Source organism: Myotis myotis, unplaced genomic scaffold (genome assembly GCF_014108235.1).
Source record: "Myotis myotis isolate mMyoMyo1 unplaced genomic scaffold, mMyoMyo1.p scaffold_m19_p_14, whole genome shotgun sequence".
In the NCBI taxonomy this organism is placed as follows: domain Eukaryota; kingdom Metazoa; phylum Chordata; class Mammalia; order Chiroptera; family Vespertilionidae; genus Myotis; species Myotis myotis.
This window is the reverse complement of record NW_023416318.1, coordinates 25,568,363-25,589,693: the sequence shown is the minus strand read 5'-3', so window position 1 is coordinate 25,589,693 and position 21,331 is coordinate 25,568,363. Positions and strand designations below refer to the sequence as shown.

General features: G+C 37.1%; 1 protein-coding gene across 12 annotated transcripts in view; it reads right to left on the bottom strand.

Annotated features, from left to right (window-relative positions):
* The window catches only part of PSME4 (proteasome activator subunit 4), an 85,084-nt gene that overhangs the window by 42,247 nt on the left and 21,506 nt on the right, over positions 1-21,331 (bottom strand). For 7 of the 12 annotated variants that reach the window (XR_004971839.1, XR_004971840.1, XM_036334569.1 and 4 more), the window contains exons 4-17: positions 18,052-18,117; positions 16,175-16,219; positions 14,155-14,304; positions 12,895-12,958; positions 12,082-12,156; positions 10,795-10,917; positions 9,316-9,408; positions 8,474-8,739; positions 7,113-7,299; positions 6,293-6,382; positions 5,028-5,092; positions 4,593-4,743; positions 330-428; positions 59-128 (exon numbers count right to left, since the gene is read on the bottom strand). Coding sequence is in view for 10 of the 12 variants with exons in the window: in XM_036334569.1 (XP_036190462.1) it covers positions 59-128; positions 330-428; positions 4,593-4,743; positions 5,028-5,092; positions 6,293-6,382; positions 7,113-7,299; positions 8,474-8,739; positions 9,316-9,408; positions 10,795-10,917; positions 12,082-12,156; positions 12,895-12,958; positions 14,155-14,304; positions 16,175-16,219; positions 18,052-18,117 (1,544 nt within the window). In the remaining 2 variants the exon portion in view is untranslated. The remainder of the gene's footprint in view (positions 1-58; positions 129-329; positions 429-4,592; positions 4,744-5,027; positions 5,093-6,292; positions 6,383-7,112; positions 7,300-8,473; positions 8,740-9,315; positions 9,409-10,794; positions 10,918-12,081; positions 12,157-12,894; positions 12,959-14,154; positions 14,305-16,174; positions 16,220-18,051; positions 18,118-21,331) is intronic. The other 5 variants (XM_036334572.1, XM_036334573.1, XM_036334575.1 and 2 more) reach the window with 4 other exon arrangements.

Genomic DNA, 21,331 nt, shown 5'->3' with positions numbered 1-21,331 from the left:
AAACAGAAAAAATTTTTATTTAAAATTGTAAATACAGAATGGAAACTATATGACTTACTCATTGTAAGCTGAGTTATAACACTGCAGCAGTGGGGAACAAATAGCTTCAAAGATTCCTCTGGGCAGCACTGAAACATATGTATACAATGTTTTTTGAAAGGTATAAATACTTAACAGTCACAAAGTATACACTAGCACTATATTCATGGCAAATAAGGGCTGTAAGCAACTATTGAAGGGACTATGTATTTTAAGTATAACAAACATAGTCACATAAACCTGCTGGTTGCTGATTCATTAATTCATCAGTCCAAAAAACCCAAACTCACCTTTACAGCAGCACGGCACATGTCTGCTACCATACGGCCCGCCACTCTTGTTTCAAATATATGTGAAATCGAAAAATTAAAAACCTTCTGAAGGGCTACCTTTAAGATAGGTAAAAAATGAAAATGTCTAATCAGCATTTTAAGCAAAATTAAACATAAAACATTTTTAAAATGATGCTCAGACTATATTAAATGTAACCAAGTATGAAATTTTTAGCCATTAGAATTTTTAAGGATTTGCTCACTAATGTTACATTCATATGTACAAGCAATCTTTACACAACACCCTAACATGAACAAAACAATTGAAGCACAAGATTTTATTTGCCACAGAAACACTAAACACAAAATTATAACTATTGGAAGCAAATATAATTATCTTGTTGGCTAGTCCAATGTAACACAATAATTTTTTTAGAATATCTAATATTTACATTTTGTCATTCTGACAACCACATCTATTTAATTTTACAATCAAGTCACAGGATTTCAACTGCTGAATGAAAAACTGGGCTCTCCACATGGATTAACAGTACTCAGTATTATAAACAACTCCCTACAAAAGATTTTGATTAAATAAGAGATTATTTGTTAATATTTTATGCTCATACTAGAGGCCCGGTGCACAAAAATTTGTGCACTCGGGGGAAGGGGGGGGGGGTCCCTCAGACAGGCCTGTGCCCTCTTGCAGTCTGGGACCCCTTCGGAGATAATGACCTGCTGGCTTAGGCCTGCTCCCGGGTGGCAGAGGGCAGGCCCAATCCCTAGGTGCAGCCCCTGGTCGGGCTCAGAGCAGGGCCGATTGGGGAGTTGGGGTGCCTTCCCCTGTCATGCACAGAGCAGGGCAGATTGGGAGGTTGGGATGCCACCCTCAGTCACGCTCAGGGTAGGGCCGATTGGGGGGTTGGGGCACGGCCCCCTGTCACACTCAAAGCAGGGTAGATGGGGAGGTTGCGGCGCCACCCCGTCACGCACAGAGCAGGGCCCATCAGGGGGGTTGGGGCTCCATACCCTGTCATACACAGAGCAGGGTCAATCAGAGGGTTGGGGAGCTCCCCCCTGTCACGCACAGAGCAGGACCGATCAGGGGGTTGAGGAGCTCCCCCCTGTCACTCACAGAGTAGGGCCAATAGGGGAGTTGGGGCACCGCTCCGTTACACTCAGGGCAGGACGGATCAGGGGGTTGGGGCGCCGCCCTCTATCACCCACAGAGCAAGGCCTATCAGGGGGTTGGGGCGCCGCCACTGTCACTCTCAGGGCAGGGCAGATGGGGAGGTTATGACTCTACCCCATCACACACAGAGCAGGGCCCGTGGGAGGGGGAGGGGGTTGGGGCGCCACACCCTGTCACACACAGAGCAGGGCCGATCAGGTGGTTGGGGCGCCGCCACTCTCATACTCAGGGCAGGGCCGATGGGGAGGTTATGGCTCTGCCCAGTCACACACAGAGCAGGGCCCATGGGGGGCAGGGGGGTTGGGGCCCCGCCCCGTCACACACAGAGCTGCAGGGCGATCAGGGGGTTTGGGCGCTGCCCCCTGTCACGCTGATCCCGGTGCCGGGAGGCCTCGAGGCTCCGCTGATCCCGGTGCTGGGAGGCATATTACCCTTTTACTATATAGGATAGAGGCCTGGTGCATGGGTGGGGCTGGCTGGTTTGCCCTGAAGGGTGTCCTGGATCAGGGTGGGGGTCCCCACTGGGGTGCCTGGCCAGCCTGGGTGAGGGGATGATGGCCGTTTGCAGCTGGTCACACACCCTTCAGGGTGGGGGTCCCCACTGGGGTGCCTGGCCAGTCTGGCTGAGGGGCTGAGGGCTGTTTTCAGGCTGGGACTGAAGCTCCCAACCGCTCCTTTTTTTCTTTTTTCTTTTTTTTATTCTGGGCCAGCTTTAGCTCTGAGGCCTGAGCTGCTGAAAACAGGTTTCTGGCCTTTGTTTACCGTCTATATTTGATACAATGTTGCGGTCTGGCTGGCTGAAGCTCCGCTGAGTAAAGCAGGTTTCTGGTTTTTTTTTAGCTTCTTTATTCCCAACATAGTTGCTTAGAGTTGCAGCTGAGAGGCCGGCAAGTCAGGCGGGTAATGTTGGAGTTCTCCGTCACTGAAACAAGCAAGCCTCCCTGTTCGCATCAGCTGCCTGGCTGCCGGCCGCCATCTTGGCTGCCAGTTAATTTGCATATCTCGGCCCTACTCTGTGAGTGACAGGGGGATTAGCCAATGGGAAGGGTAGCGGTCGTATGCCAATTACCATGTTTCTCTTTTATTAGTGTAGATAATCTTAGTAAATATTTCATGCAGCTGTAAGGTTAGTTTTTAACCAGAATAAACAAATTGAACAGTGATAATTTCAGATGGAGAAGAAATAGAAATGGAAATAAAGTGTGGTTTTAAAGACGATACTGTACATAACAGATACTCACCAATAATGAATTCATACTAGTTTGCCAGATTTTTATATTTAACTAGAGGCCTGGTGCACGGATTCATGCACATTGAAAGGAAATTCATTAGAAGGTGGCTGGCAAGGCAGGACTGAGTGAGACAGGCTGGACATGCCCTAGAGCCAACCTCCCGCAGTCCCTCCCTGGCCAGCTGCACCTGGGGCGGTGCGGGGGCTTGAAGGCGTCTGTGGAGTGAACGGGGTCCCTCCAGCAGGTGGGGTCCCTTGGCCTGGCCTGCAGGTATTGGGCCAAAACCAGCAGTCTGACACCCCCCAAGGAGTCCCGGAGTGCAACAGGGCACTCTGCAAAGTTTCTGTCGCTCAGCAGCTCATGCATTAAACATCTGCCCCCTGGTAGTCAATGTGTGTTATAGCGTTGCTTAGCCTTTTATATACAGTAGGTAGGTCCTCGGGTTACGCCGGAGATCTGTTCTTACGGCGCGACATAATGTGATTTTCGCCGTAAGCCGGAACCCACCTACATAAGCACCTAAGTCACTCACATGGAGCACCTACACAGCAGTAATGAAGTGAAACAGTACAAAACATTTAAGAGAAAGATAATAATTCCCGAACTTTACTTGTGGTAAATAAATAATAAAAAAACATAAAGCACATATGTACATACGTCGAAATGATGGAGCTTTTTTTTTTTTAATAAATAAATGGGAGATGGCAACGTAACCACGAAACGACATATGTCGAGTCCGATGTAACTCGAGGACAGTTTGTACATAGATTTCTATCATGTTAGGACATAAACAATTTCCAAGACTATTCTCCTAAACAGTATTTAACTGTAAACTTTAAAACTACAGTTAATTCTTGTTATTTGTAGTAGTTATGTTCTATATAGTTGCTATGAACACAGAATTATCAAATACTCATTTTCTAGCTAATAACATCATTGTGCCTAAGGGACACACAGGATCATGTTCCTATAAGGCTCTGGGTATACATTTTCATCAACTGAATTTTGTTTTACTGTGTTTCTGTTTAAAGACACCTTATTTAATATATATTCTTGATTAATAAGATGGAACTCAAGTCAGCAGCATAACTCATGCCTGAACAAAGCTCATCTAAAACATGTTATTTTCTCCGTTAGACACAGCACAACTCTCTTATGCTTAGAACACCAGACAGTGCTTCAGCACTACCCTTGGCGGCCATTTTAAGCAGCAAAATCACAAAAATGTGGAAACCCTGGTACTAGAGAGACACAAAAAGAACATGTTCACAGTTTGAGAGCTGAAACAGAAAGGTAGGGAGGGTGTCACCTTATTCAACCTCAGCTGGAAACATGTGCAACTCAAATTTTTGCCACTGCAAGTGTTGGCTTAGGGGTTACACATAAATTCTAGCCAGTAGGTAAATGTGCTGATATGGAGTATGTGAATAATGAGCATAACTGTACTAGCTTTTTCAAATTTTAGCACGGAAAGGATAAACTGGCATTAATTTATACACTTTAGCTTAAGGTTCAATTTTTTTTTTTGGGGGGGGGGGGGGGCTGGGTGTTTAATCCTCACCTGAGGGTATCTTTCCATTGATCTTTTAGAGAGAGCGGAAGAGAGAGGGAAAGACAGAGAGAAACATCTATGTGAGAGAAACGCATCAGTTGGTTGCCTCCTGCATGTGCCTCAACCAGGGTGCGGGCTGGGAGGAGCCTGCAACCAAGGTATGTGCCCTTGACCAGAATGGAATCCGTGATCCTTTGGTCCGCAGGCCAATGCTCTATCCACTGAGCTAAACTGGCTAGGGCACTTAAGGTTCAATTTTTAAAACATCAAATAAAATTAAAACATTGGAATTTAATTTTTCTTACCATAAATATTTCTTTGGAACATTGTGTGAGGATTGTACTAAATGTAGAAGACAGACCTAATTCGACTAAACTCTCCAAGTGAGTCATTTTCTCAGTTTCTGTCTCTTCTCTTGTTTGCTCCAATGTGCTACTTTCAATAAGTCCAAAGCATCTACATAATGCAAAAATACAAAGAAAAGTATAATTTTAGTAACCAAAAGCCAGTTTTAACATTTTTTTTGATGATCAGATAAACCTCTATTATTATGACTGTTCAAGTGACAGCTACATAACTTGCACATGACTCACAATCAACTGTCCTTTTATAACTTCAAAAGCACCACCTTGGGTAGTCGTGAAATAGTGGTTGCAATACAGGGAGAGACTAAAATTGCTGGGACAGAACAATCATTGTTTTGAATTCAGATAAAGGGTAGGTCTGGGGTACGTGCTCACCTGTCCATAAACTGTAAGACAAAGTCCTCAAATTCAGCAGTGGCTGAACACAGTTCTCTTTCCACCTACAACATTAATGTGGAGAAAAATTAAAAATAGCTTATTTTTCTTATTTGAACTAACAAAACTCAAATATGGTCTACAAAATAGATATAACACTAAATTCTTATACTGTATACTGTGAAATACAGCACCATTATCACATGTCAATTTAGAATAACTCAAATCTACTACTTTCCAGGAACCAAAATAAGAATTAACGTATTATATAGGGGCCAACTCAGAAGTCAAGCAGCCATTTTTATTATCAATTTCATTTTTCAAACTGTCACTATTCGATTCCTAGTTAGGGCACATGCCTGGGTTGCAGGCTCGATCCCCAGGAGGCAGCCAATCAATGATTCTCTCTAATCACTGATGTCTCTCTCCTCTCTCTCTCTCTCTCTCTCTCTGTCTCTGTCTCTCTCTCTCTTCTCTGCAATCAATAAAAATATTTTTTTAAAAATAAATGAACCAGACAGTGATAAAGAAAATTTCATTAGATGTTAATCTCAACAGATTTATTACTAACATTAGAGGCCCAATGCATGACATTCATGCACTTGGGTGGTGGGGGTCCTTCAGCCTGGCCTGCACCTTCTCCAGTCTGGGACCCCTCAGGGGATGTCTGCCTAGCGCTGCCACGAAGGCAGGAGAGGCTCCCGCCACTGCCACTGCACTGGACAGCAGTGAGCCCAGCTTCTGGCTGAGGAGCGTTCCCTGTGGGAGCACACTGACCACCAGGGGGCAGCTCCTGCATTGAGCGTCTGCCCCCTGGTGGTCAGTGTCTGTCACAGCAACCGGTTGTTCCACCATTCGGTAGATTTGTATATTAGGGTTTTATTATATAGGGTAAGAAAATGGAAAAAAAACAAAAACCACTATCTTTGCTTAACAAAACATTTAAAAAGTAACAAAGAAATGGAAACACAACCCTGGGTGTCAAAATAGCAGTGACGTCAAGGCCGTCTATTTATATCATTGAAGTCATAAGACTGTAACTTTAACTTGTTAGCACCTATCCAAAGTTTTTTTATAAAACATATTTTTATTGATTTCAGAGAGAGGAAGGGAAACAGACCTATGACCTCCTGGTTCATAGGTCAATGTTCATCCACTGGGCCACGCCAGCCAGGCCCAAAGTCGCTTTTAAACTAGCAAATATTGCTATGTATATACAGTAAGAATTAGAACTTAATTCCTTTGCAACCAGAAAGCATCCTTACCTCGGTGAAGTCATCTCGCTCCTGGAGTACAGATGAACAGTCTACTAAAGGCACCAGAGTGGAAAATGTTGCTATAAACTGGAATGTAATCTGGGAAAATGCAACAAATTTAACATTAATTACATAATTCTAGTTCAAAACACAAGCATATTGTAATCTACCCAAATAATTATCTTCAGGGAGTCCCACAATCTTTCTGGAAATTTTTTTACTCAGAATTGAACTTTTAAAGGTTCCTCAAAATGAACTAGCTGTTACTTTAGTAATGAAATTATACATTTATTTTCACATAGCTATTTATTTAGGTTTAAGCATAAAGTGCTCTAACCTTCTGTCACTGAGAAGTTACCTTGCCTCCCTCCTGAAATGAACCATAACTAAGAGTAAACAGTAAATGCTGGTGCAGAAGCTAGAGACCAGGAAGAGGAGCAATGTCAGGACAGGCATGTACAGCCAGGATCTGGCCGTTTACACCTGTAATGTGTACCCTGCCCCTTTGTCACAGTGTAGATGAAGGTAAGTGCAAGTGACCATATGCTTTTAAATGTCTCTGCTTAAGGAAAATAGTAAATATATAGTAAGCTTTAAAACATTAAATGATCATTAAATGACTAGAGGTTACAGCAAGTTTCTTATGAAGGAATACATTATACATATCAACTAACCCTCCACAGACCTAAACTTGGGCATCTACAGATATAATTCTGTTATCATGAAAAATTTTACATTGAACTATGTCCGAAGAGTATTTGAAAAAAATTAACAGGATGTCCACTTATAGTTATAACTTAGATACAAATAGAATCATAAATATGCTCACCATGCATTTACTAAAGTCATTTGGATCCACCCCAGGCAACGCTCTCATCAACAGAGGTAGCATATGTGTTGGACCTTCAGGAAACCATTTGCCCCCTGATACCAAACTGCGGGCGACTCCAATTACACAGCTTAAAGTAGCTGTGAGCTGATGAGGTTCTGTTAAAGTCTCTAGTGCAGGATATGTTCTACAGTTTGAAAACAGAATTTAAAAAAATTTCCGTCACAGATAACCATACATGATACATTAAGTATAATAAATTCATAAACTGCATTTTAGCTTAAAGGTTTGTAGCTAGCAAAATATTTTGAGTGAATATATGCTCTCAAAGGTTAACTGAATCACACAAATAAAGGAAAGGTATATGTTTCCCCAATCTCCTGCCATCTTTCCACCTTTCTCCATGCAAATTCCAGTGAAAAGGAACATAAACTGGTAATTCTGCATTATTTCAACCATCTTAATCCACTTCCACATTCCAATAGGATTGTATCTAATCTAAGAGTCAATGTTTATTAGAATTCAGGAATAACAAGCTACAAACTACTCTGCTCTTCCCACTAAGGTCCTAGGACAAATCTGAGTTTTATGGAACTCAATCTGTTAGATCCTGCTGGGCTCTAAAAACTGATCTTCCACGTTTGACAAAGGTATTTAGAGAGAAATTATAAAGCTCAAGTTCAGGCAGCAGAGGAATAACAGAAAGTTGAAGTAACCTACTCTCAAAACAACTCAGAGTAGCTCTGTCTTGGGAAGCACATCAAGCCTATATTGTGACAGTGACTCAGCAAATGGAAAATTATTTTGTTACTAGTTCAACACAAGAAACGAAATGAATGCAATAAGGTCTACCCTGTGGAAACAATACACCTAAGATTATATAATATATGAAAACAATAAAGACAATCAAATTTTTTTGTGTCACTGGTTCTAAGAAATAACAGAAATCCAAAACCACTTTTACTGCCATATTCTCAATACATTGTGACAATTGCATTCCGATAAAAATAAAAAAAAATAGCCAGAGCTCAATTTATGAGCACTTGAGTAACTAAAATGTGCAAATAATATAAAATACTTATTTTACCCATGTCGTGTCAATTGCCTTTTCTCTCAAATAAACCTTTACGAAGTCATAAATCATTAGGTTAAAATGTCTTTCTTCTCCTCCAGGAACAGATATAGGCACACGATAGCAATACAGACCCCACAGAAAAGAAAACCAAACAGAAGAGGAGAGGGAAGAGAGAATCACAGTAACTGTATAGGTTGCGTTGGTGGTATAGTGGTGAGCATAGCTGCCTTCCAGAATAACTGTAGCCACTGCTGAGGCTTCAGCAAGCATGTAAAGCTACACCTACCTTTCAAGTACAGGGGGTATTACTAACTCAGGTCTCATGAGTGCAAGGTTCTGCAGAGCCTGGGCTGCTTCTAAACTACCAGTTTTGCTAAACATAGCCAAGAGGACAGGTTGAATAATGCATTGTACAAAGTCTGTAACATCTTGATCAGTAAGCTTATGGCTATCAGGCACAGGAGTTAACCAAGAAGGCTTCTTGTATCTTTCACGATGCAATCTTCGAACAACACTGTTTGGCAACCGCTGAAGTAGTTTCATTAACTTGTTCTGGGGACACAGAAGCAAAAAGTCCAAGGTAGGTTATATCTCACAGATAGACATTCATGGTTCCTCTGTACCCTCACAATTAAAGATTTTTAAAATAACAGCTCTAATAATTTTATTACAAAGACCTGCATAGTATATCTAGACAGAATAGAATACTCTCACCAATTATATACTGATAATGATCAATACAAATATATTTCAAACTTCCGCTTTAACTTCCAGGATAACATTAACCTTCCATTACATGAAAAGCCATTTTAACCAGAAAACTTAAAAAAACAAACAAAAAAACCCCCACACAAAGTGACAAACAAATAAAACTGGAAAGATCATTCTATGCTTTGGTGGCATTTTTGTTACTATTTTGTTGCCAGAATGTAGCATTTTGTCACTTGTTATCATACCAGTATTATCTTAGTTTATTTAGTAACTTAATTTGAATGTAATCATTTACATATAGCCAAAGATGATATAAAGGATAAAAAAACACAGTACAGGTTACCTAACATGTAATGGTTACATGTGGCCATATCTCAAAAAATTCCAAAACCTAGAGTGAAAAATGAATATACTCACCAGCCAGCGCCCATTATTTGAAGGATGGTAAAAAGATGTGATGCTGTTAAACAAACCAGTCAAGTGCTTTTGCACTAGTTTACTTGGTCCACCCTGTTCCGATATAAGAGTAAAAAGATCAGTGATCCCATTATACTCTGTGGTTTATATTCATCCTGCTGACAAAAATCAATTCTACCGCTGAATAGGAGTGAAAAACAATCCCCAACGAACTTCATACATATTGATTTAAAACATTCTACTAAAAATAAGTGCAACTTACTGAAACCAAATTTAAAAATTGGAAAGATTTTTTTTCCAATTTAGGATAACAGTATATTTTATTCATGTGCAATCAAATAACTTATATAATGAAGATTATCATCGTAAAATAATCAAGAGTAGTAAAATCAAGCATAAAAACATTTCTTAAATGATTCAAGAAGTGACTTTCTCATTGCAGGAAATGAAGATGTAAGATTTACATAAATGCATTAAAATATTTTATCATTACTTCTAAATGTAAATGTTCAAATGATTAAACCTGTTATATGTGACCACATTTTGACTCAAAATATTTCTTAATCTATTGTTAAAACAAACAAACCAAACAACAACATAAGTTAGAGGAAATTAAGGAAAAAAGGTAAAAAGCTAGTATTTATTTTATCGAGTTGAACAGCCTTGGGGATAAAGGCCTGAAGCCTCCTATCTGCCTCAAGGTGATCTTCTTTCAAGAAAAACCACAGACCTAAGGTAGAATGTCAGTTACATTAGGAGCCTGTCTCTCTACTGAAATGAAATCCACGTTCCTGTTCCCCACTAAGAAACCATAATTCCACAGCAAAATACCAACAAAATTTAAAAAATTCTAACAATTATATCCACATGCCTGTGACCTCAATTTGACTTTGGGAAAGTCTTTTTATCTAGGAGTCTGGTTCCTGGCCTGTAAAACTGTTAGACATTCTGAATTTCTCAAAACTCTAAACCAGTGGTTCTCAACCTTCCTAATGCCACGATCCTTTAATACAATTCCTCATGTTGTGGTAACCCCCAACCATAAAATTATTTTTGTTGCTACTTCATACCTGTAATGTTGCTACTGCTATGAATCGTAATATAAATATCTGATATGCAGGATGTATTTTCATTGTTATAAATTAAACATAATTAAAGCATAGTGATTAATGACAAAACAATATGTAATTATATGTGTTTTCCGATGGTCTTAGGCAACCCCTGTGGAAGGGTCGTTCGACCCCCAAAGGGTCGCGACCCACAGGTTGAGAACTGCTGCTATAAACTCAGATTCTATTTTTAGGGCCCATTGGTTACAGACATTAATAAATGGTACATTATGAATACATTCTGGGTCTGAAAATATCCAAGAATCCAGCGAACAACTAAGCCACTATATAGACTTATGTGATTGTATTTCTGTATGGCTAACACAAAATTTGGATGAACTATATAAAACAAATATAATGTATTACAAACCATCATAGCGGTGATCCATATTACAGCATGTCCTATATCATAAGCGTTTGTTAAAAATCTTGGGACTAACACTTGACTACTTCCCACTGGGAGGTTCAAGCTTCTCAAAATTCTTGTAAATATCTTTAAGAAAAAGAGAATTAAAAATAAATATGTACAGTTATTAAATAACTTCCCTTAAATAACTTAAATGTTATATATTAGTGATATTGGATGAAGTCACATTTGATCAGTTTTGAAGCAAATTACATACTGCTTAGTATTCTGCTTTATTCTTTAAAAATTATAGAAAATATCTACACTTTTAAAAATGACACTCTGAGGTCACAGGCATGTGGATATAATACAGCTATATCCATGTACCCAAAACACAGACAAAGGAGAGATAGTAAAACATAAAAAGACAAACCGTAGATACCTGAAGTTAAACATGATATGTTTTGACTCCTTTCTGTGTCTCTAAATACACAAAAATTTTCCTATGCTCTAATTCCATGCCAAGGATGCATAAAATGGAAATCTCTTCTGGAGGATTCCGAATTCTTTAATTCTTAACACTGACCTGATATCACCTCCCACTTAAGAACTTGCATTTAGTATTTACATTCTAACATAATGAAATCTATGTTTTATATCTGTCATTATTAACAGATAGGGGGCCCAAAGGTAGGGAAAAATTACTTCTCCTCCTTAGTTTCTACTGGCCAGCAACAGAGGAAGACAGCACAAGCAAAGACATACAGAGCATTTGCCTTCTGCTGGTCTCCAGCTCTGCACTACTCTCACTATGTGCTTCAGAATCACCTGGATGTCCCATTCCAGCCCTCCTGAAGTGCCACAAGTGATTCTGCTGCAGGTGAAACAATACAGAGGATGCAATGTTAAGAACAATGCACCTAGAGAACCTCTACTTTTTAATCTAGGGAAACATACAATGTTATCTAAAAAGTGGAGAACACTAGAGTAGCAATCGAATACATGAAATTTGTTGCAAAGTATGAATGTATGACACCCTGAATAATATACTTAGTATTTTCTATTTTATTCATTTAAAAACTTATAGTTCATTTTCTACATAGGTAACACAAAAATCACATATTTTTGATATCTTGATATGATCCAATTACTTTTTGAAAATAAAGGATCTACCCTGTAAATTGTGTTTTTATTAATGTCCTAAAATATATTGTGAAGTTAAGAATCAACATACAAAATATACTTCTTCTTAATGACATAAAAGTGCTATCAATGCTACTATATGTTATATGTTCAAATGTTCTTAATTACCTTTGGTACATATGGATCCCAATCTATGTACCCTATATTATCTGTAGCCAATCGTGCAAAGAGATTTACTAGTTGCTGAAAGTAAACAAAAAAAAGAAAATTAAGTAAATACATTTGTTGTTGTTTTTAAGTGGCACAGTGAATCCCCTCATTCACTTGTTCTTTTCAGCAATCAATATTAGCATAACTTGATTTAACATATGTTCTATAATTCAGTTTTTTAAAATCTCCAAATTTAAGTTCCGATTCCTGTCACCCATTTAAAGTGAATAGCAGCCCGACCGGTGTGGCTCAGTGGTTGAGCATGGACCTATGAACCAGGGGGTCACAGTTCGATTCCCTGTCAGGGCACATGCCTGGGTTGCGGGCTCCATTCCCAGTAGGCAGTTGATCAATGATTCTCTCTCATCATTGATGTTTCTCTCTCTCTCTCTCTCTCTGAAATAAAAATGTATTTTAAAAATAACAATAAAAAAATAAGAAAACATAGCATTATGCACAATGCAAACAAAAAAAGAAACTTTAATCCAGTAAACATCTACTATGTGCCCAGCACCGTGCTAGTGAGGATACAAAAGGAAACAAGCAGGGCCTGACAGTTTCATGCATTTCCCATTACACGTGCATACTTCTATATATTAATAAAATCAAATAAAGAAATGTCTACTGTTGTTAAAATACAGCAAATAAAATTTTAAAAACTGATTACAACACTGCTAATAGCCAATTCTAGGGAATTGAAGTTTCTTATCAAATTATTTCACATACTATTTCCAAACTGAAAAGTATAGGAGAAAAACATGGGATACTCACCCCCTCCCACTGTGGGAGATTTTGCACTGAAACCCAAAGGCCAATTAACTCATCAAACCAAAGTCTGAAGGAAAAAAAAATATTGTTATGAATAGCAAGTGACTTATAGAAAATGGTTCAAAGCCAGGTATCTTGTAGTTTTTAATCTATTATTCTTACTAACAACTACACAATCTAGAAAAAAATAATACTGAAAGTTACAAACTTAATGTTACAAAGGACCATTTTTGTCTGAATATTATCCTTCCAATGTATTTATTCTAAAAAGAATAATCTCGTAATACTTCCACTTCATTGTCAAGTAATTACTGTCCACCCTATCTAGCACTATTTATAAGTTTCTCTTTCCTCTTCCCACCTTTCTCATTAAATGTTTTCTTATTACTACCTGTTCTTGTAACTCTCCCTTACTTTCTTGTCTGTAAGAACCCAATTAGTAATTACACCATTACCTAGCACTATAATAAATGTGCCACAAAAGAAACTAGCCACAAAGTGTTAAGTGCAATTAAATTACAGTGGGGGAAATTATCTCAAATTAAAGAACTAGAAGAGAATATAGGGGAAAGAAAATGTTAGAATATTATTCCTGGTAAACAATCTTTAAAAATGCCCAAGATACAAAAAGTTTTTAGAATTTTTATTAAATTAAAATTAAATTTTCAGCTATACACAAAATTTCTGACTTAAATAAAAAGATTTGACATTTCACTACAGAAAATTGGAGAGGGGGAGGTAAACTAAGTATGAACCCATAACACAGTGGTAATTACTATTATCCTTCCAGTCTTTTTTTTTTCATACCCTTTCTTCTTAAAAGTACAGTCTAAATTCTTTTTTCATTCTAAAAAGTTTGTAAAAATGGTGCAAAGACTACAAAAAGAAAAGATTATATAAAAAAGACCCAAAAGAAATGACATGTGATAAGGGTTAAAACCTAGTTTTAGGTTTAGGGAAACATTTTTTCCTCCCTCAAAACTCTATGCAATTTAACATTTCTATCACTGCCTCTTGATATTTCCACTCCTTTCTTAATGTAATACTCTTTCCTCTTAAAGCCCTTAAACTATTTGGCTTGACATACAAGCATTATTCTCTATTTACAATCTTATATTTATATAATTTAGCTTTCACACACTTCAAGTATAATAAACATAATGGTTGAGTTAGTAAGTTTTTCTTTACTTATCATTGCTTTACTAGTTTGCCTCTGTATTTCCTGCTATTTTCTAGAATTTCTCATAATATGTAAATACTTACTTAAAACCTTTATAATGCAATTCTGGAGGAAGGGAGGTAGGAAGAAATAGTTCAAAATAAGTGATGGCCTTTTGCATTGTTACATCAAAAGGGCACATTAAAGGCCGCCATTCTTCTAGCATCTCAGCTGTCGAATCTGCTGGAAAATATCTAATAAAAAGGAAAGTTTTCATGTATCTGATCACTGACTAAAAACTCTCTTACATAAATACATGATTGACAAAAAAAGGAGGAGCATGTTAGCTTACAAGAAACACATTTTAACTCTAAATACCCTGACACACTTAGGATAAGGTAAATTTTCTTCTTGTCTAGGGGACTTAGAAAAATGCTACAAAGTCGATAAAACTCAGATAAAATACAAAGTAAGTCAAATCACCTACAAATTTAAACATGGTTGTATATTTTCTTCCTGTGTGCTATGTAATAGCAACAGAAAAAAATTTTGTCTATATAAAAACTGAGTAACAGTGAACTGAAGTGAGAAAGAGAATATCAATTGCTCAGCATGTGTGGCCAAACCATTTATCCACACTGACCACAAAGTCCTCCTATAGAGAAGAGAGGACTGGACTAGATGATCTGGTGCTACAGGGTCTAACGTTGTACAATTCTATTAAATGGGCAGGGGCATCCTTGGGCCAGAGATTTACAAAATCAAAATCGGAAGTGTGTGTGTGTGTGTGTGTGTGTGTGTGTGTGTGTGTGTGTGTGTTGTATGTGTATATGCATACACATACACAAAATGAAGGTAAATGGATGAAAAGGACCCAGGTATAATTTTTTAAATACCTATTAAGGGGTTTAGAAGAACAAAAAGCATATGAGAAATTCTGATTTGGGTATGGCCAAAAAGTTAGAAAGCCCTTTCAAATTAGATTTACACATCCTATTATTAAATCCTATTACATTTTATACATTTGTGTTAATTAGAATCACACTTCATTCCTTGATGTGAAAATAAAATTACATTCTCATACTATTTTTGTTGAACTTATTACACATTTATATGCTTGGTCATTATTAAACAGGTTAGAATTAAAAAAAAAAATGAAGAAAATATTCTACCTTCAAAGATTTCATACAACAATTCTCCTTCCTAATTTTTCAGAGTCAACTTTTTATTAGCCTGGTGATCCAAAATAAAAGCTTAGGTGCTCTATGAATTACCCAACAACCTAAAAACCAGCAAATACCTCAAGTTGATTAAGTTTCCAGTGAGGAAACACATAGGCCAAGAGAGTAATTGCCTAGTACAAAATGACATTGCTCATTGGTGGCTTATGACTCAAGTTACAACTTAAGCCTCTTAAAAGGGAGACATTTTATATCCTGAATATACAACTGCCCAAGACTGAGTATAGTAGATAAGTAATAAGTATCTGATTTGTGAAATAACTTTAACTCATACTACAGCATACGATAAACACAGGGATTTCCATTCAAAAGAGTTCCCCGTATCCATAGTAGGATAAGTAGTCTCAGAACAATGTGATAAACAAGAGTCAGAAAATATTTTTAAGTCCAAAGAACTGTACAAATATAATTAACACTAAATTCTATACATATTTATATTTAAATAGGAGAATATGGAAGCTAAAGGCAAATATTCTATGGAAAGAGAACACACTAGAAAAAATGTATGGACCACACCTTCTTGTTACACTCAATTTTAATGCAATTCCCCTACAATGCCCATTTTGAAAAAGATTTTTTATCTAAGTAACAATAACTTAGGATAACCTTTAAAACAAATGTGATTATATATAAATTATGGCATTCTTATTTTATAATTGGTGACTGATACACCATTTAAAATTTTCTAAATTTATAAACGAAATCTGAAAATTTCAGTTCAAGAGTTGGAAATAATATGTTGACTATCATCACAAGGTCAGTGACTAACATCACAAGGTCAGAAACTATTTATACCTTTAATTTCCTCTTCAAAGCAAATTAAAGACAGGGAAAGGCCCATAGAAACAACATGAGGCTTTATATAAATTGAGGAGCTACTTACGGTCGGCAGCTTTTCACGAGTGTTTTGAGAACATTTTCTACAGAACTGGGGGGAGGAGGGGAAAAGCCATTTGATAAATTAGTTCAGTGTATTTTAAGAACACATCTAATTCAATTAATAAAAAAAGACTCTCTAGATATGCTCATAAACCTAGATATTATCTGTGTGCATGCAATTGCTAATCCTCCTCTTTTATACAGACTGAAGTGTAAGGATTAACTACCTACACTCCATAATCTACTCTTCCCTTTGCCCTCCTTTGCTCATTCTCTGCTGTAAACTAAAGGGAAGAAAAGTAGGAAAAGGACAAATCATATTCAATCATTACAAAGTAGGCAGCAATGACCAAACTTCTCAACACATCAAGGAATATGTTCAGTGGCTTAAAACTTCAGAGAGTAAGTTAAAATTTTTATTAAAGTGCTTTTATATCAAAATGGCAGACAAAATTTGGTGTGCTCCTATCAGCAACTGCCAAAACTACTTTTCTCTAACCAACTGATGAGAGTTCTATAACACTCCAGGGCACTTTATTAGTTGAGTACCATTAAAAGCAGCAACTTATTTTCCAACTTGTAGGTGGTTCAAGTGAATATGGAAAACAAATATTTGTATATTAAATTTATAATGAACATTTCTGTGTTAATAATAGTTTAAACACACATGAAGAGAATGGAATTTTTTTAAATATTAACTGGACCACAGTCAAAAAAGGTCAAATGCAAATAAATAAAGCAAAGGGACAATAGGTAATTCTGAAGTGGAATTTTAAAATAAATGTGTGACCACTTATAGTATGATGTGCACAAATAAAAATAAAGCAAGTCCCATATCGCAAGGAAAAAATTATTGGGAAAAGGGTAACTTTCAGGCAGTACTTCCAACCTGACACTTTCCCATTAAGCTTCTTGAAATTCTTAAATCCAGAAGTCTACCCAATTTCTCTGAAAGCTTAAGCACTAATCTGCAAAGAAATTTCAAGGACTAATATAAACCAAACTCAGTAACAAGTAACCAATGTATCATATAACCAAGAGAGAAAACTAACTTTATTACTTGAAGCAGTAAAAATCCTCTTTAGTTTACAAACTACTCAGAAAACAATTAACTAAAGAGGAAACCAGACTACAACTCATAATCTGAAAATAAAAATAAGTAAATAAATCTCCCCTAAAGACCACAGCTATGATTTTTCTTCTGGGCATTGCCAAAGGACTTATAACAAGGCTATGTGTTCATCTATATTTATACTTGACTTATTTACTTACTTACAATGCTCAATAAACATTTTCTATCAGGGAAATAAAGAGCACAGATCTTTGACTTTGGACTGAAGAATCACATTTAGAAACAAATTAATAGGCAAGGTTTAAAGAGCCATCTCGTTCCAAAATAAATATCAGATCAACCTAAACACATTTAAAAAAGAAAATTCTAAAATGGTAAACTTTCTGCCCAAGGATATAAGCAGAAGATCTATAATTTCCACAGTTTCTGAAGTTTGTGTTCATGTTAACTTTTCATTTATTTTATTGTTTCTGTGGCAATTCATTTGAGAGTATAACACAGAAGACCTGCTATTTTTACTGGTAACTTTTATATTCTACCAACAAACTTTCATGTAATGGGAGAAATAACTTTAGAAAGCAAGTCATAAAAAGCTGCATAGCTAGCTATGTTTTGTCCAGTTCCCTTCACTCTTCAGAATAGGAGGTTAATTATCATACTTGGTAGCTCTCACTTCACTAAGAGGAATAGGGTATGTGGGAATGTGATTTAGTTCATCTAAATAAAGTAAATTTTAACCCCTCCTTATATATAAGACTGTGCCATTGGACTTATGCTCTTTATCCAGAAAAGGGTACAATCTCTCTAACCTGTGATATCTGTATAGTGACCTTTTGTGATTCTTGTAATCTCTCAAGATGAAGGAAACAATGTTTCTGTTTAAAAATAAAATAAAAGGTTAAGTCTAGATGCTACTAGGCTATGTTTTAATAATTTTTAGAGGGAGTGAATTATCACTACAAACTTTTCCAATTGCTGGAAATTTATAATACTAAAGTGATAACAAATCAAAACACTCTCTTTTTAAATCAAAAGGGATCTACATACAGATGGACTAAGTTTTGAATGGGTTTCTCATACCCTATTTCCTTTTATAAAGACATGATAAGTTGAAAAGAAAGCCCTATAGCATGTAGTGTGGTTCACAGCTTGGCTTAGATTCAGACATATCTGAATTTGAATACCAGTTCTGCGACTTACTAATGTAATATTACAGCCTCAGTTTTTCCTATAAGAGCAATAATACCTACCTCTCATAAGGCTGTTATAAAAATTAAATGAGGTAACGTAAAGAAAGCAGCTACTTGGCTCAGAATTAATCACAATAAATGATAATAATTATTATTTCATACACAGCCAAAATAAATCATATTTTCAATTTCCTTAAGAATTAATTTTTGGCCCAGCTGGTGTGGCTGAGTAGTTGAGCATCGACCCAGGAGCCAAGAGGTCACTGGTTTGATTCCCGGGCGGGAGGCAGCCAATCAATGATTCTCTCTCATCACTAATGTTCTCTCTCTCTCTCTCCCTCTCCCTTCCTCTCTGAAATCAATAAAAACATACTTAAAAAATAATAATTTTTGTGCTCATTTTGTTTTTATATCTATTCTCCTGCCTCTGGGTAGCTATTAATTTATGATTTAGGAAATCATATCAAAACAGGAAATTCCTTCCCCAGCAGTCACCCTACTTATTAGGGCAGAGAGTAAATTGTTGTCCCAGTTCTTGAGCTCTTGTCCCAGATTCAACAAATGACTGTGTCAATTTTCCTCTCTGGGCTGCAATTACCTTATGATGACATTCTTTACGATCCCTATGATGACATCAATAAAGCAAATATGAGATAGTACAGGCCCGGTGCACGGATTTGTGCACTGGTGGGGTCCCTCAGCCTGGCCTGAGGGGATCAGGCCGAAACTGGCTCTCCAACATTGTGAGAGAGAAACATTGAGCCCTAACCGGTTTGGCTCAGTGGATAGAGCATTGGCCTGCGAACTGAAGGGTCTCAGGTTCAATTCCAGTCAAGGGCGTGTACCTTAGTTGCAAGCACATCCCCAGTAGGGGGTGTGCAGGAGGCAGCTGATTGATGTTTCTCTCTCATTGATGTTTCTAACTCTCTATCCCTCTCCCTTCCTCTCTGTAAAAAAATTAATAAAATAAATTAAAAAAACAAACAAAAAAACATTGAGGGATCCTGGATTGCGAGAGGGCGGTTCTTGGGTGATGCACCCCAGAATCAGGCTCCCTCCTCTCTGGTTCTGGGTGTGTCACCCAAGAACCGCAGCTTGGCAGCTCCAGCGTTGAGTGTCTGCCCCCTGGTAGTCAGTGCGCATCATAGCTATCGGTCAGCCGGTCAAATGGTCGCTTAGGCTATAACACACACACACACACACACACACACACACACACACACACACACATATTATAATCACTTTTTTTAAAAGTATGCCTCTATGCTAAGTGTTAAGGAATTGTCTGGCCCTGGCCGGTATGACACCAGAACACCGAAAAGTTGCTGGTTCTGTTCCAGGTCTGGACAAATGCCTGGGCTGTGGGCTTCATCCCAGGGAGCGTACAGGAAACAGCTGATCAATGTCTTACTCTCACATCGATGTTTCTCTCTCTCTTTAAAAATCAATTTTTTAAAAAAAACAAACACCTAGCTTTAAAAAAAGAAAAGTTGTCCTAATCCTGACCACTTGTGTAAAAAGAGCATGCAAAACTGCTGTGACAGCAAGTCTAATCAATGTGAACAAAATAGTTTTTAAAATTGCTTAAAAAAAATAACAAGTTTCCAAGAAGAGATCATTGCAGCATAGACAACTTTTCATTTTTTTAAAAAACTGATTTTAGAGACAGATAGAGAAGGGGAATGGGGAGAGAGACACATTGATTTGTTCCACATATTTATGCATTCATTGGTTGACTCTTGTGAGTGTCCTGACAGGGGACTAAATCCACAACCTTGGCATATTGGGACGCTGCTCTAACTGAGCTACCCAGCCAGGGCCACAGAGACAACTTTTAGAAGAAACATGATTATAGTCATTAATAAAAACCAACCACCTAGTCCCTAATTTCCAATAAAAGTTAAAGTAGAACTTGTTTAAAAGCACATAAAATGATCCTCAAATACTGTGTTAAAAATCATTGTATCTGAAATCAATAAAAATATATTTCAAGGAAATCATTGTAAATACCATATTAATAATCATTGTTTATTAACAAAACTGTAAACTATTTTAAATTTCAACAGATCCTCAGAGAAATTACTTGTATCATGTTAAATTCTGTAGCTAGAGATCAATCTGTGGTTACTACCAGTAACTTAAGTTTAGACGTATGGCCACATGTATCAAACTCCCAACAGAGGTTAAGAACATGTTATTGCCATGTGTTGAAAGGGGATCAAAAGATTTAACTGTATCTTAAAAATAAGAGCACCAATTCAAATGCCATGAAGAACAAGTACCAGAAAAGGTAGACATATAATATTTCCAGAGGCAAATTAATATGAAAAATGATTTAATCCCCTTAGAAGAATATACCTAAAAGAAAAATAGATATACTTAAAAAAATATTTTTAAAAAGTAAAATGAGTTATACAGGCCCAAACTACTCATGATTCAAACATGTAAACCTTTAACACCAAACAAGTCTGAAAACTGGTAGTGATAAGACTAAATAAACAAATGTACATACATAATTCAAATATGAATTGCCCATGCCCATTTTGTAAAAACTAATCTATGCATAATCCCCCTCACATTTTGTTAGTAGCAATACCCTTCCTTAGTGTGCTGCCTACATTTGTAACTCGCAATATGCTACTCCAATTAAGCATATGGAACTTCGTTTTGTGAAATAAAACCATGCCAATTAAGATTCAAACATTAATATGTGAAGGCAGAAAGAATCTGTGCAGTAGACTTCTGGGGAGAATATCAGAGTAAGATTGAAAACTAACAAGCAATGCCAAAATGAATAAATAATGCCAATATATCATTTTCACAAGATAAATTGCCCTTTGTGCCATATGAAAAAGGTTTACAATAATTTACAGCATTTTAACAAAAAATTATCAATGAG